Source organism: Rhinolophus hipposideros, assembly GCF_964194185.1.
Source record: "Rhinolophus hipposideros genome assembly, chromosome: 14".
NCBI lineage: Eukaryota > Metazoa > Chordata > Mammalia > Chiroptera > Rhinolophidae > Rhinolophus > Rhinolophus hipposideros.
Genome location: NC_138060.1, coordinates 62,635,639 through 62,652,277, shown reverse-complemented (window position 1 = coordinate 62,652,277; position 16,639 = coordinate 62,635,639). Strand labels below are relative to the sequence as shown.

The window sequence follows — 16,639 nt, the reverse complement described above, 5'->3', positions numbered from 1 at the left end:
GTAAGTATTATTACAATGTTAATCGTTCCAGATTTGATCTATAGATTACAATGCAATCCTAATCAAAATCCCAGAAGGAATTTTTGCAGCTACTGATGTACTGTTTCTGAAATTTATAGGAAAAGGAATTGGACTAGCTAATACGATATTGAAAATAATAAAACCAAGTTGGAGGCTGACACCACCTAATTTTAGGACTAACTGTAAAGCTACGATAATCGAGATAGTGTGGTATTGGTGAAAGATCAGACATGCAGATGAATGGAAAAACTAGCGAGCCTAGAAAGAGATCCACATCAATTGATTTTTGACAAAGAATAGTCTTTTCAACAACAGGTGCTGGACATCCACATGCAAAAAAGAAAAATAAGAGCCTTAACCCATACTTTATACCTTTTATAAACATTACCTCAAAAAAGATCATAGATCTAAAAGTAAAATTATGAAATGTCCAGAAGAAACATAAAAGAAAAAATTTTGGGTTAGGCAAAGAGTTCTCAGATATGTTACCCTAAGCATGATCCATAGAAGAAAAACACTGATAAACTGAATTGCATAAAAATTTTAAATGTTTGTTCTATGAAAGATATTATTTAGTAAATGCAAAGACAAGCTAAAGGTTGGGAGACAATATTTGTAAATAATATATTCAATAAAGGACCTATGCATAAGACTACATAAAGAACCCTCAAAACTGAACAATAAGAAAACAAAAAACCCAATTAAAAATGAACACAACTTTTGAATCATTTCACCAAAGAAGTTGTAAAGATGGTAAATGACCACGTTAAACTTTGCTCAACATCGCTATTCATTTAAGGAAATGGACATTAAAACCATAAGGATATATAGGTATACACCTATTACAATAGCTAAAATAAACAAACAGATAATATCAAATGCTGGTGAGTATATGGATCAACCAGAACTCTCATAGACTGCTGCTGAGACTTTAAAATGGTACAGCCACTTTGATAAACAATTTGATAACCTCTTAAAAAGTTAAACATACATTCACAACACCCAACAATCCTATTCCTAGGTATTTAGCCAAGAAAAATGAAAGTTCACATTCATACAAAAACCTGTAAAGAAATGTTTTTTTAACAGCTTTACTCATAATCACTAAGAACTGGAAATAACCCAAACATCTTTGAAATGGTGAGTGAATAAACTGCAATGGAATACTATTCAGCAATAGAAAAACTGACAGATGCAATAACATGGATGGATCTGTCAAGGCATTATGCTACATGAAAGCAGCCAGTTTCCAAGGCTACAGTCTACATGATTCTATTGACATGACATCTGGCAAAGGCACATCTACAGTGATGGAGAATAGGCCAATGGTTGCCATAGGTTAAAGGCAGGGGAAGGGTATGACTACAAAGGGGCAGCAAGATGGAATTTTTAGGAAATAAACATATTGATTGTGGTAGTGGTTATATGACTTTATGTGTTTGCCAAAACGTATAGAACTGTAAATCACAAAGAGTGAATTTTACTCTTTGTAAGTTTAAAACTAAATAAAAATGTAAAAATGACGCTTTGCCTGGTTTCCTCACTGCTACCGTCACTCACTCTAAGACCACTGGTTCATCCCAGAATCACAGCTGGTAGGGAGCTTAGTGAGAAGCTGGTATAGTTCCCAAGACACTATAGAAACATCCCCCAGAGGCCTCCTGGGAGCTTCTGCTTGACAACCACCAGTAAAGAGGAACTCCCCATCTCCCAAAGCAGGCGGGCTTACAGTGGACAATTCTTGCTGCTAGCAAGTTCCTTCTTTTATCAGCTATTAATACAATCATCTTCCCTTCCACTGACACCTATTGGTCCTAGTTCTATTCCCTGTATATAGAGCGACAGGCAGGGGCCATCTCCTCCAGCTTAGGTGTGGCAGACGAGGTGCACAGAGGGGACAGCTGGAAGCCACTCAGTTAGAAGCCAAGGACGTACACCTCGTGGACCTGCCTCTCTCTGTAGGAGTCTGTGAAATGATGGGCTACCCTGAGCCACAAGAAGTCACGTGGTCTGGCCTCTAGCCCTAGAAACGCCTGGCTCATCCACCTTGGGGATCCTCCCGAGAGGGAGAACATGCTCCCAGGGCCCTCTCTGAATGAAGCTGGGAGGTTAGTCTCAGTCATTCTCCCCTTGATCATGAAGTTTCTTTCACATGATATTCCTTCCTTTCCTCTGGTTCTTGTCTGGCCTCTAACTTCATGAAGAAAATCCACAAATTAATTCTGGTCAGCAAGTAAGAGAAAACCCTTGAACAAGATTCAACAGGAGCTATAGCTCCTTTCCACTGGAACCTTAGCCTGGCCATCAGGGTCACCTCCCTGGGCAGAAAGGGTTCGTTCCAGAGGAGCGCACCCTGAACACTGGAGGTGTTGTCTTACCTGTTTGAAGCTGCCATTTTTCCTCTGCTCCCAGTCCATCATGTCATGAAAGATGGGAATCATGATATTCCGCACTTCTGGCTGTGGGACCAGTGTCACACCCAGAAAAGGACCAATCATTCCCGGAATAAAGTGGATCTTATGTTCACCTGAACAACAAAACCCAACAGGTATCAGTTTATGCTTCTTTGCTCCTTCCAGGGAAGCTTCCCAAGTGTGGCTACAGCACCTGCTTTGATCTGCACTGGAAGCACCTGGGAACAAAGCAAGCTCTGCCCCATGGCTTTCTGAGATACTCCCTCTGTTGGCATTTTTAGCATTCATGGATAAAACCGTCGCAAGCCCAGTTCACACAAATGTTCAACGGGCACAAGCTGCCATTTCAAAGAATTTACTGGGAGGTTCCATGAATTACCTGAAAGTCATTCTGAGGTCAAGGAACAGAGTTCACTACCCTAGACAAAATAGGATTTCTGAGTGACCTGTGATGGTGTCAGTCTGTTCACAAGTTATTTATCAAGGAAAAGCTATCTGAACACAACACACTCTCCCTGGGGATTCCACCTCTAGCCCAGAGCACTTAAGTGATGAGGGTGCTCAGTCCCTGGACCAGCCTCCAGAGACCTGAAATCCAGGGCCTCTTCCTCGTCTGCGATCCGGCTCGTGAATGCCCACGAGGCCCCCACGAGTTAGCAGTTACTGCGCAGCCCTGCGCTACTCCTGCAGAGACTGTCTCTGAGACTCTCTGTGTCCCCGGCCCCCAGCCCCTCGTCTTCACATTGCATTTCTTATGATAGAACTGCATCTACTCAGACCAGCTCAGCCCACTCCTCAACTTCCTTAATGAGGCTTGTCCATGGGAAGTGGGTAACACAGGCTTCCCTGTAACTGGCCTGATCTGGGGCATGTTCCCAGGAGCCAGGGCCAGTCCTGAGGACCATGGGACAGAACTTTTCTCTTCCTTGCAGTGGTGAAACAGAGTGAGTCATCTGCTCGAGCTCTGCTTTTAGTCCTTCAGAGACTAAGAAGGAGAAAACTATGGGCCTGTGCAATGATTGCTATAGCCAAGTAAAATCAGTTCTAGAGGCCCTGAAAATAACATTTCCACCAAAAAGAATGAGACAGGATTGGCTTTATCAGGCAAAGTTTGCATCTCTTTTGATTTCTTCCATTGACAGCCTATCTAAGGAGCAAATGTTAGCCCTGAGGCTGATTCGGCACATTCCAATCTTGATGTTTGGTACAGTTGCTAGTCTCTTGTGTTCCTGGAAATTTCAGAGTCAACTTCAGAGTTAAAATCTATACCCAAACTGTGCTAGATGCAGGAAGTAAGTGTACCAAAGCTGGAAAAGCCTGCTTAGGGAAAAGCATCCCCACTCCTAGGTGGAAGGCCCTCGTGCTTGCTGGCAGGAGTGCCTGAACCTTGCTTGCAGCCCTGCAGTTAGTGACTGGGATGGTTAATGGAAGACTGTAAGATTTTATGACCATAATTCCTAAGGCTTCAGAGCCATCAGCGTAATTGAAAGCAGACTTCGCTGGGAAGAGTAACAAGCAGCAGCTTCTCTAGCACCCTGACAGGCTATTCAGAAGCCGACAGCACCAAAGAACAGCTCACTTAGTCACCAGGCAATCCAATCTCTCACAATTTCAGACCCAAAGCAGTGGATATTAGATAAGCCATAAAGAGAAGCTGTCGAAAGAAAGGCAGCATAAACCAATCTCACCTAACGGCTGACATCCCCTTCTTACGTGCAATCTTCCTGCACTTGATGTCAGGAATGTCGGCATGTCTGAATACCAGAGGCCCAAGCAGCATCTCCACCTTTATTAAAACACACAGTTCCCCCTGCTTGTGTGCTAAGCATCTCCAAGATCCACGCTTCTGAGTCTGCAACGTCCAGACCAGAACACAAGCAGCACAGAGGATCTTAAAGGCATGAGTTCTGAAACTGGAAAAAAACTTCTAAAGCCCTCATCTTCTTTTTCTCCTTTTGACTTTTACTTCTCAGAAAAGGGACCGTGAATATGTATTACTGAGGTCTTATTTCTCAGCCTAACTCTCCTGCCACATGAGGTGTTATGTTAAAGAAAGACATGTAGAAATTTCTTGGGTCTGAATTAATATTCAAAAAACCCAGGGGAAGTTATTAGTTTGGTCACTTTTTATTTGATTATGCAATATGTGGCAGGGACAATTAAGGAGAAAAGACCTACCTAAATTCTGCCACATGCTGAACAGTTCATAAGCCATCATCACACGCATGTCCCCATACCTGGAAATAGTAACACAGGAGCCAGTTACCAGTGGGAGAAAGTTCAGGAAGACAGGGCTACAAACCCAGTGAGGCCAGGACTTCAGCACTATTTCTTCATATTCCCAAAATACAAAGTCATTTGGCTTGCAAGTGCACTGTCTCACTTGGCTCCTTGGGAAGCTACTCCAGCAAGAATCTTGTGGACGTTTGAAGGAGCCTCCCGTGGAAACATAACCCTATTTGGACATGTGGTTAGGAGGTGACTAAGAGACATATGTCTTACTTATCTAGAATCTTCTTCCTCTTGGCTGAAGTGATGATTTCTAGCTGGAGGCTTGGCTGATTTATGAACAGAACTGCCAGGCTAAAATAAGAATTCCACACCTAGAGAGACAGAGAAAGAGGAAATATGTGACAGCCCGAGTCCTTAGCCTTGCAAGGAGAGATTCTAAATATATGCATGTGGCACAGAACTCATTTTACAACTTAAAGATCTTGATTTTTTTCCCTTTTTAAATTTCTTTGCGAACAGGACTTTTTTTCTTTCTTTCTTGACTCCTCTGAAGCCAACAGTATTAATTCTGGACTAGAAAGCACACTCATGGACACCTGACTCCCAATACCTCTCATCGTGGGGCTCCTAGGTGATATTCTCGTCACTATCGAGCTTGGAAGCTGTTTGATACAACCAACATATTAATAAAGGAAAAACCAGTGAGCTTGCCCCAGCCCCCAAGCTGACACCTAGCTGAGTCCTGGTCAAATTCCTGACTTGCAAAATTGTGAGCAAGATCAAGTCGTGTTTTAAGTAAAACAAAAACAAAGCAGCACGTTTGGGTTTTGGCTTTCTAGGGTTATCACCAAGATAGTGACGGGTGTCAGGAGCTCCTACCTTAAAGTCGAAGTCTGTCTCTGTGAAATTCTTGTGCAGCGCAGAAGACAGGTACTGGACAGTGGTGACTATAATGCTGCAGTAAGGGAACAAGGTGTTGGGGGCAGAGTTAAAGGACTAACGATGGCTCCTGAAAGCTTAGCACCAAGTGTCTACCGCCTGAGCGCAAACTTCTTGAGGACAGGTGCTCTCAGGTCAGATGTGACTATAAAGGACAGACATAGATGGCACAAATCCCACAGAAAACCAGTCTTGGAGAAATGTCCCATTGTTGGCAGAACGCACAGAACGTCAGTGGGGTCCAGTCTCAACTCTGCCATTATCTGGCCTTGGTACCAGTACTTCTCTCTGGGCTCTTTTCTCTGCCTAGGAAAGGGTGCGGGTGGGGTTTGATGGTTCTTTCAAGTTTCTTCCAGTTCAAAGGGTGATTTTAGTATTTTGGGTAATGAACATAGATGATGACCACCAGGGGACTTAGAGTGTAATTTCATTATTTTACTTGATAATAGGAGTTTATAATTATTAAATACCTACTTCTGTCATATACTATTATTTTCATCTGTAACTCATTTGATTCACTCTCAATTTTAGTCTGGGCACATATAAAGGACGATGGGAGGCTGGCTTGCTGAAATCAAGGGTATAGATTGAGGTAGAGAGAAAGTGAAGTGGAACAGGCAGGTAAGGGTTTGCTGCTGCCGAGTGCCATCCAAGGGAAAGGCAGGATCAAACCTTAATAACAGTGTGTGACAAGTTTCAACTTGTTTGGTGCAGTTAGTTGGGTGTCAGCTATGGTTGAGAGAAAGTATGTTTTAAAATGTGCCATAAATCATCCTCCATCATGACAATGCTCGGTGTCACATATTGCTTCCGGTACAGCAATTTCTGTCAAATAAAAACATTATGGTGTGTCCTCATCCACCTTTTATTCACCGGATCTGGCACCATGAGACTTCTGGCTCTTCCCCAAAGTCAAAATGATTCAGGACATCGAGGCAGCCATGACAGCGCAACTAAAGACACTCACGAAAGAGGACTTCCAGAACTGCTTCAGAAAGTGGTAAGAATGATGGGATAAGTGTGTTCGATGTGAGGGGGAGTCTTTTGAGATTAATGGCAAGGTGTCTTTCACTGTAATAAATTTTTAAAAATTTAAACATTCACCATAGTTTTTGATCACACCTCATATATCTAACAATGACCAGCTGGGCTTCGGTGCAGAAGAGGGGCAAGGCAAAAACAGTGCATTAGCGAGACTAATCCACTGGCAGAGGGGGTGACAAATTTGAAAGGTAAAAGCCTTGAAAGAAGAGGCTGTTCCTGCAGGACATGCTGGGGAGACTAAGTGCTCTGAGTAGAGCAGAGATATAGAAACAAGAGGGAGGCAAACGGAAAATCCAGTATTTGAGGGAGTATCTGTGCAACTTTTTTAATAACCACTCTTCTGTTTGGCAAAAAGAAAAAAGGGCTATATAAAAGGTACAAAGTAGAAAGACCATGCAATATCGTGCTAACATATCTAACATAAATAATTTCACTACATCCTGATAATGCCATCATAAAAGGCAGATCAGTGGGAGGAAGCAGCAGGCTAGAGCGTAGCAGCCGAGTGGTCTTCTGAATGAGAAAGACGAGCACCTTACAGCACTTTCCTGCATCCCTTGTCTGGCTTACCAATTAGAAGCACAGGCTAGAAATATGAACGGGACAGGAAATTTGGGGTCAGCCTTAGAATGAATTCTGTGGCCGGAGTCAGAAATGGTTAGAGCCTCAGAGCCAAGTCTCAGGTGAGTAATTAGCACTAGCTGTGGGAGGCAGGCAACGTCTGGCAGACAACACAAATCAAATCAAGAGGAGGGCTTGGGATACTGCCTAGAATTAGACAGCCACAGAGGCCAATGGGCCACTGAGCAGGTGAACAGGTGCCTCAAGGAGGAACCCTTCTCTGAGTATCATATTTCACATCCTTTGCTATCTCTTCCATGACATCATCTGCCAGGCACTTAGGTTCCATTTTTAAACTATCCTTGGCGCTTTCTTCTCCTTGAACTTACAGTAAATGGTCAAGTCCTGCTGACCGTGCTTCCAAACATTTTTTCACCCTCTCCTCTCTGTCCCCATGGCCTTGGCCTTGCTCTCTTGCACATACACACACTCTCCTTAGCTTGGTGGATGTTGGTGCAGGGCCCCTCTACACTCACTTGCTTGTGAGAAGTCTCATCACCATCCAGTCCCGAGGAAAGACACTCATCTTCATCAGGTTCCGGAACACACAGAAAATCTTCAGCAGGAATTCCTGAAACAAGAGGAAATTCTGATGTGAGACGCCACCACGACCATTGCAGCATGTTTCCTCAAAAGGGCTCTCCTGACTTCCAGACCTTGAGAACGGTTAGCCCGAGTGTTAATTCTGGTTCTCTCTGTGAGTCGCTTTTCTCTCAGAGGGCTGCATAAGAGTGAGTTCTAGGCGCTGTCACAGGTCACAGAGGAGCAGATCCAAACTGCTCTGTACTCACTCAGCCCAGTGCCTAAAGCCCAAAGCACAGGGAAGGCTAGAATCCAGATGAACTGGTAACCAACTGAGTCGGTGGATCTCATTCTTTGGGTCATGGCCCCTGAGCATTTGATTTTAAGAATCTGTTTCTTGGATATTAAGAATACATTGACAGGAGAAGCCCTTTAGAAATGGCGGAATAAGGACCTCCAGAAATGTGCTCTTCTAAGAAAGCAATGAAACAGTGGCAAAGACTTGTTAATCAAAGGCTTGTAACAATCCAAGGAGTGTTATTAAAACAAAAGGCTGAAACTCAGTAGGAACAGTGAGCTTTGTTGTGTTTTAAGTTGCTCAGTCCCCCTTTCCCCTCTTTGTCTCCCTACATCCATAGTAGCCTTGAAAACAAGCAGCTGTGGAACCACAGTAGTAATGAAAACCAGCAGCCTAGAGGTCACTGGAAGGGACAAAATGGTTTGGGAGCTTCTGAAAAAGCACCATCCCCAGAGAACTGCTACTTTTTGATCTGTTTGGCAGCAACCTAGAAAAGCCCCATTCAGAGGACTTATTTGACCTGACTCAGAGCTTACTTGGTGAGAAAAGCCTTATCACTATAGCATTTGAAAAATATCAGCCATAATAATTTAACATCCCAGCTACATGAAGCAGCCATGTCAGTTGGGGCAAACAAGAGAATGGCCAAAACATTTAGAAGAAAAATCTGGGGAATGAGATATCCTTCGAGGTCTTTGAAAAGCTCTGACACCTTCCTGGGAACCTAGAAGGCCACACATGTGTACAGGCCTGTACACATTCCCAGGAAAGACCTAAGGGGCCTAATCTCTCACCTCTGGCTGGCTTTGAGGCTCCATGTAAACAGAGAGTGACAGCTAAGGCAGTAATGTAAATTCCTAGAGAACGGAAGGCAAGCTCCAACACACACACAGAGACAATTAATTAGCAAGTGTGGAAGACCTATGGATTTAAGGCAGTTTCTGTCCAGTTATTAGCTGATCACTGAACTAACTGAATGAAGACTTCAGTGGCTGCACACAACAAAGAATACAGACTTTTACAAATTAGTCCGGGAAGGTCACTCCATAAACAAGCAAACAAACATTAGCATCAACAACAAAATAATAAAAAGCAACAACAACAAAACCTGGGGATGTTTTCAGGGAGGGAGGTAATCTGATTTCCAGAGTTGAGACATTATTTAAATTATTCAGTTTTCAACAAAAAATTACAAAATATGAAATGAAACAGGAAAGTACGGCCCATACACAGGAAAAAATAAGTCAACAGAAACTTTCTCTGAGGTAGCTCAGATGTTGGATTTACTAGGAAAGATTTTAAATCAGCTATTATAAATATGTTCAAAGAACTGAAGGAAACCATGCCTAAAGAATTGAAGGAAGGAACAAAAAACAGAATTGAAGGGAAGTATAAGAGCAATAGCACACCTAACAGAAAATATCAATAAAATAGATAGAAATTATTTAAAAAGCATCAAACAGAAATTCTAGAGTTGAAAAGTACCATAACCAAAAAGAAAATTTCAGTGGAGGGGCTCAACAGCAGATTTGAATTGGCAGAAGAAAGATTCAGAGAATTTAAAGATAGGTCAATTGAGATTATCCAAAAGAACAGAAAAAAAAAAAAAGAAAACGCAGAAAAATGAACACAGCAAAAGAGCCCTGTGGGACACCAGCAAGTGCACAAACATACAAATAATAGGAGTGTCAAAAAGAGACATAAAGAGGAAGAAATATTAAAGAAATATTTGAAGAAATATTGGCCAAAAACTTCCCAAATTTGATGAAGGAAACCCTCTGATCTACATATCCAAGCAGGTCAATGAACTCCAGACAAGATAAAACCAAAGAGATCTACATACAGACACATACAGTCAAACGTCCAAAACAAAGAATACTGAGAGCAGCAAGAGAAAACCAACTCATTATATACAAATGATTCTCAATGAGGTTAACAGGTGATTTACAGCACATATGCTGTAGGCCGGAAGGCAGTGAAATGACATATTCAAAGTACTGACAGAATGTCAACCAAGAATCCTAAATCCAGCAAAACTATTATTCAAATATGAATAAATCAAGACATTCTCAGATTTTTAAAAAACAGATAATTTGTTACTAGTAGATCTTCCTTACAAGAACTACTAAAGGGAGTCTCTCAGACTTAAATAAAAGGACACCAGGCAGTAACTCGAATCCCCATGAAAAAATAAAGAGCACTAGGAAAGGTGCCTATATAGGTAAATATAAAAGACCGCATATACGCGTATTTATGTTTGTTTGTAATTCTTTTCTTTTCCTATTTGATTTACAAGACAAAAGCATAAAGCAATAATTATAAAACTGTGTTGAGATTATAATGTATATAGAGGTAATTTACATGACAATAATAGGACAAAGGAGGGGGAAGAAATGGAGCTATACTGGTTTAATTAGATCAATAGTTTTTAGATACTATTAAACTAAACTGATATTAAACCGAATTAGATAATTTTAAGTTAAGATGTTAATTGTAATTCCCAGGGCAACCACTAAGAAAATAACTTAAAAACATGCTAAAATAAACAATGAGGGAATTAAAATGGCACACTAAAAATATTTAACATAAAAAGACAGAAATGCAAGAATAGAGAAACAAAGAAGACATAATACAGATATAAAACAAATAGAAAATGGCAAATGTAAATTCTAATTTATTGGTAATTACAATAAATGTAAATTAATTTAAACAGTCCAATCAAAAGGCAGAGATAGGAAGAATGGAAAAATAATAAGCACAATCCAATTATATGTTGCCTACAAGATATATACTTGAAATTCAAAGACACAACGATATTGAAGTAAGAGAAAAATACAATGAAAACAGAACCCAAAAGAGAACTGGTGTGGCTATATTAACATCAAACAATATAGACTTTAATAAAAATTATTAGAGATAAAAAAAGAATATTTTATAATGATAAAAGGGCCATTATACCTGGAAGACATCATTATAAACATATATGCACTTAAAACAGAGCTTCAAAACACATGAAGCAAAACTCAACAGAATTGAAAGAAAAAATAGACAATTCAACAGTGCTAGTTGGAGACTTCACTATACCACTTTTAATAATGAATAGAACAACTAAATAGAAGAATCAGTGAAGAAAAATAAATATTGAACAATACTAGAAACTAACTAACCCTAACAGGAATCTATAGTACACCCTATCCAATAGCAGCCGAATACACACATTCTTTTCAAATACTCATAGAGGAATATATGTATTCTCTTCTCTAGGAATAGACCATTTGCTAGGCCACAAAGAAAGCTTCAATAAATTTAAGATTGAAATCACATAAAATATGTTCTCCAACCACTATGGAAGAGAGTCAGAAATTAGTAACAAAAGGAAATTTGGGAAAATAAAAAAAACATGTGGAATTAAACAGTACAGCCCCAAATAACCAATACGTCAAAATAGAATCCACAAGGGAAATTAGGAAACATTATGAGATTAATAAAAATGAAAACACATCAAATCAAAACTCATGGGATTAATCTAAAGCTTATAGCTGTCGTACCTCTATTGAAAGGAAGAAAGATCTCAAATCAATAGCCCATGTTAGACCTTAAGAAACTAGAAAAAGAAGAGCAAACTAAGCCTAAAGAGCAAACTAAGCAGAAGGAAGAGAATAAAAATTATGGCATAAATAAATTAGAGAATAGAAAAACAGAGGAAAAAAATGAAACAAAAGTTTATTCTTTGAATAGATCGACAAAATTGACAAATTTAGCTGACCATGAAAAAAAGACAGAGAAGACTCACATTACTAAAATTGGGGATGAAAGAAGAGACTTTATTACTGATGTTACAGAACTATACAGGATTGTAAGAGGCGACTATGAACAAATACATGCCAAAAATTATATAACCTAAATAAAATGGGCAAATTCTTAGACACAAATTACCAAAATTCATTCAAGTAATAAGAAACAGAAAATCTGAATAGACCTATGTGAAGAGATCAAATTTTAATTAAAAAGCTTCACACGAAGAAAAGTACAGGACTAGATGGCTTCACTGGTGAATTCTACTAAATATTTAGATTAGAATACCAATATTTGTCTTTTTGATTACATCCACTTTGAAAATGAAGTGGTATCTTATTGTGATTTTGATTTGCACTTCCCTAATGACTAATGATGTTGAACATCTTTTCAAGTGTGCTTCTTTGGGGAAATGTCTATTAAAATCCTTTGCCCATTTTTTAATTGGGTTATCTTTTTATTGTTGAGTTGTAAGAGTTCTTTATGTATTTTAGATAGAAGTCCTTTACTAGATATATCATTTGCCAATATTTTCTTTCATCCTGTAGGTTTTCTTACACTTTCTTGATGGGGTCCTTTGGAATATAAAAGTTTTTAACCTGAATGAAGTCTAACTTACCAATTTTTTCTTTTGTTGCTTGTGTTTTTGGTTTCATATCTAAGAAACCGCTGCTAAACCCAAGGACATAAAGATATAATTCTATGTTTCCTTCTTTGAGGACTACTCTTTAGCTCTTATATCTAGGTCTATTATGCCCTTTAATTTTTCATATGGTGTGAGGTACAGCTACAACTTCATTCTTTTGCATGTAGATACAAAGTCCCAGCACCATTTGTTGAAAAGACTCTTCTTCCTCATTGAGTTGTCTTTGCACCAACTGAACATCAATTGACTATATATATATATCTATATATCATATATATAGACATATATCAATTGACCATAGATATATATATCTATATCAATTGACCATAGATAGATATATAGTTTATTTTTGGATTCTCAATCCAATTCTATTGATCTATAAATCTATCTTTATGCTAGTGCCAATCTTGACTACTGTTATTTTGTTGTAAGTTTTGAAACTGGGAAGTGTGAACCTTCTAGTTTTGTTTTCCTTTTCAAGACTGTCTGGCTATTCTGAGCCCCTTACATTTCCCTATGAATTATGAAGCAGATTGTCAATGTCTGCACAAAGGCAGCTGGAACCCTGAGAAGTCTTGTATCAAAACTGTAGATCACTTTGTGAAATACTGTCATCTTAACAATATTAAGTGCTCCAATCCATGAACACGGGGTGCCTTTCCATTTGTTTAGGTCTTCTTTGATTTTTTTCTTAATTACTTAATTTATTTTGATGCTATTGTAAATGAAACTATTGTCTTAATTTCATTTTTGGATTGTACTTGTTAGTGAAAAGAAATATAATTGATTTTTGTATATTGGTCATGTATCCTGCAACCTTTCCAAACTTGTTTATTATTTCTGATAGTGTTTCCATTGATGCCTTAGGATTTGCTGTATATAAAATGTCATTTGAGGATATAGTTTTACTTCTTCCTTACTAATATGCATGTCTTTTATTTCTGTCTTATGCCTAATTGCCCCAGGTAGATCCTCCAGTATAAAAAATATAATTGGTTGGAGTAGGCATGTTTCTCTTGTTCCTGATCTTAACAGGACAGCATTCAGTTTTTTGTTAAGTATGATGTTACCTGTGGGTTTTTCATAGATGCCCTTTATCAGCTTAAAGAGGTTCCCTTCTATTTGTAGTTTGTTGCATGATTTCATCATGAAAAATTTGTGGATTTAAAAAAAAATGTTTTTACATCCATAAGATGATCATGGTTTTGTCCTTTATTCCATTTAATAGTGCATTACATGGATTGATTGTCATATGTTAAGCCAACCTTGTATTTCTGGGATAAACCCCGCTTGATCATGGTGTATAATTCTTTTAATATGTTGTTGGATTCAGTTTGCTAGTATTTTGCTCTGGATTTTTGCCTTCATGTTCATAAAGGGTATCCGTCTATAGTTTGCTTTTCTTGTGATGTCTTTGGTTTTCGTTTCAGGGTAAAACTGACCTTATAAAGTGATTTGGGAAGTGTTCTTTCTCTTTTATTTTTTGGAAGTGTTTGTGAATAATTGGTATTAATATTTCTTTAAAATTTTGGTAGAGTTCACTAATTAAGCCATCTGGTCTTGGGCTTTTCTTTGTGGGAAGTTTTAAATTATTAACTTCATCACATTATTTGTAAGTCTTTTAAGAGGGATATAATCAGAGACACTGAATTGTAGTTTAAAAGTGTGAATTCTATGGTATGCAAATTATATCTCGATAATGCTGTCATAAAAAAAGAACACATGTGCAGAACTCCATATTCAAAGTGGTGGACTAAACATGTTCCCTCATCTCTGTTTCTCCTCAAATTCTCTGAAATGAGAGTCAAACAACAGAAATACATATGTTCACAGAGACAAAGAAAACAGGAGAGAATATAAAAGAGGTCAACAAATTTTGAAAGCTTTCATGGTAACTGATTTAGTATACTGGAGGAAGCTGACAGCCAAGAGCCTTTGGAGGTGACAGCAACAGAAAGCAAGAATCTGTGAAATGGGAGGCCTCACCAGGCAGTTCAGTGGGACTGGGGTATGAGGGCTAAAAACAGGAGGACAGGCTTACAGTCTTTCCAAGATCGTTTCTGCCGTCTCACGGTGCTAGGTTCCCAGCCTTTCCCCACCGGCAGAAGGCTGAGGGCCGGTCTCTGGAGTAGTTGATCACTGAGGATCTGTACTCAAGGATACAGGAACAGTTGAGGGCTGAGGTGCCAAAATGAAAACAGGCACTGATGGAACGTTTACCTGCCGAACTGAAGACTCCCAGCCTCCTTTTCCTATTTGCTTCCCCAAATATTGGCAGGCTCCTCCATCCGTAGGAGGGGTAAAGGATTCTTCTCTGAGGAAACAGGCTAACAGACACAGGAGTTAGAGCACGCTCAGACCAAATGGCCAGACTATCTTCAGTCGTCTACAGGGAAGCCTGCTGGAGACAAGCCCTGTACACACAGAGTTTCTAATCACCCCCAAAGGACTTCGCTTTTAGACCCAAACTGATGTCCAAGAGTCTCTACATAGAGGAGGGAAGCTCTAACATGAAGGAGACTTAAATAAATAAAAACAGGGCAAGTCTCCAGGAAAAAGAAAAAAAAAAGAACTGACAGTATCTGACAGATACCATGAGGAAAGTTGGGAGAAGAGGTCTATTACAGAGATGAAAAAGGAGGAAATCCTAGCCAGATGTGAAAACCAAAAGAAAACCAAACCAAGCAAATAACAAAAGAGGCAGTTAATACCAGGAAAAACAAAAAGTTTTACAAGAAAGGAAGTATGACAGTACAGCTCTTGGCTTACCACAGTACTCGCCTAACTGTAATGAAGAAGAGTGGATACCACATTAAACAAAAATGTATGCAAATTACGTTGGAGGAATGAGAGGAAAGACATGTATGTGTGAGAGAGGAATCATTCAGGAGACTCAGCCTCCTTTGCTATGAGAAGAATATAACAGATAACAATTATGAATTTAAAAATGGCAGCAGAAGCTACTTAACAACAAGCGAGTTCTAAGTGGCTGCCTTTGGGGAGTAGGGACGGGACACTGGACATGCGCCAGGTTGAGCAAAAGGAACCACTGCTCTATGTTGTAAGCTTTCTCATATGCTTTGGCTTTTACAATTATGTATACATATTGCTATGATAAAAATAACCATTTAATTAAAAAGCAAGAGAACAATGCTAGCCTGAGCTTCTGACTGAGAGTCAGTTAGTACAACACACACACACACACACACACACACACACACACACACACACACACACACGACACACGAAAATGGTCTAAAACAGCCAAGACTGGACTTTCAGGCTCCACACCCCAGCTCAAACACTGCTTGACCTGGATGTGAGCTTTGGGCTCTGGCTAACTTTTGGTTTGCTTCAAGGGTTGTCAAGTCCATCTCTCTGAGAAGACAGGCCGACCTCACTATACTGAGTTAATGACAACAGTTTGCAGAGACCCATGTCTGTGGAAAGGCAGGTAGGATCAGACACCAGAAAGTGACAACTGGTACTTACGAACTGATACAGTATGATTAATAAAGATCACAGAAATGGAAAACAGTGTGATGCATTACTATGGAATGCAAGTGACGGCTCTGTATGGAGGCAGAGCCCAGAGCTAGGTCTACAATAACTCCTTTATCCAGCGGTGAACTGGGCAGTACGTTTGACTGCAAAGACACAAGCCCCGGAGTCTGTCAGCAGCTGACACCTTGTGGAACTTGGGAATATTCTCCGGTCATCTGCATTATGGGCCCATTTCTCTGACTATCTGCCCTTTAATGCTCTAGATCCAGAGTCTGGCAGCCTATGGGCAGTACTTACTTTTGCTCTCTACAGGTATCTTCCAGAAAAACATTTTAATGAAGAAAAGTTGTCACCATTATTATAGTTATTAAACAGTGAAGCTTGATTTGCAAGGGCAAAATATGAGGCGACTACTGAATTCATAAGGGAGGGAGGAGTCCTGGTTTCCTAACACCCAGTGTGGCCCAGAGTAGCTTCTCATAGAGGTACATGGTCACAGGCAGGCTACCAATCAGGGAAAACCTGCCAGTGTTACTGGGGCCTGGCTATATGGGAACACTGTTGGCTGTCAGCTTCTGGAAGCCATTCGGTCAGCTATAAAGC

The 16,639-nt window shown here is 39.8% G+C and overlaps 1 protein-coding gene across 5 annotated transcripts in view; it reads right to left on the bottom strand.

Annotated features, from left to right (window-relative positions):
* The window catches only part of DOCK3 (dedicator of cytokinesis 3), a 297,859-nt gene that overhangs the window by 45,303 nt on the left and 235,917 nt on the right, over positions 1 to 16,639 (bottom strand). For all 5 annotated transcript variants that reach the window (XM_081071637.1, XM_081071636.1, XM_081071634.1 and 2 more), the window contains 5 exons: positions 7,748 to 7,842; positions 5,547 to 5,622; positions 4,938 to 5,038; positions 4,614 to 4,672; positions 2,400 to 2,548 (listed from right to left, as the gene is read on the bottom strand). In XM_081071637.1, coding sequence (XP_080927763.1) covers positions 2,400 to 2,548; positions 4,614 to 4,672; positions 4,938 to 5,038; positions 5,547 to 5,622; positions 7,748 to 7,842 — 480 coding nt within the window. The remainder of the gene's footprint in view (positions 1 to 2,399; positions 2,549 to 4,613; positions 4,673 to 4,937; positions 5,039 to 5,546; positions 5,623 to 7,747; positions 7,843 to 16,639) is intronic.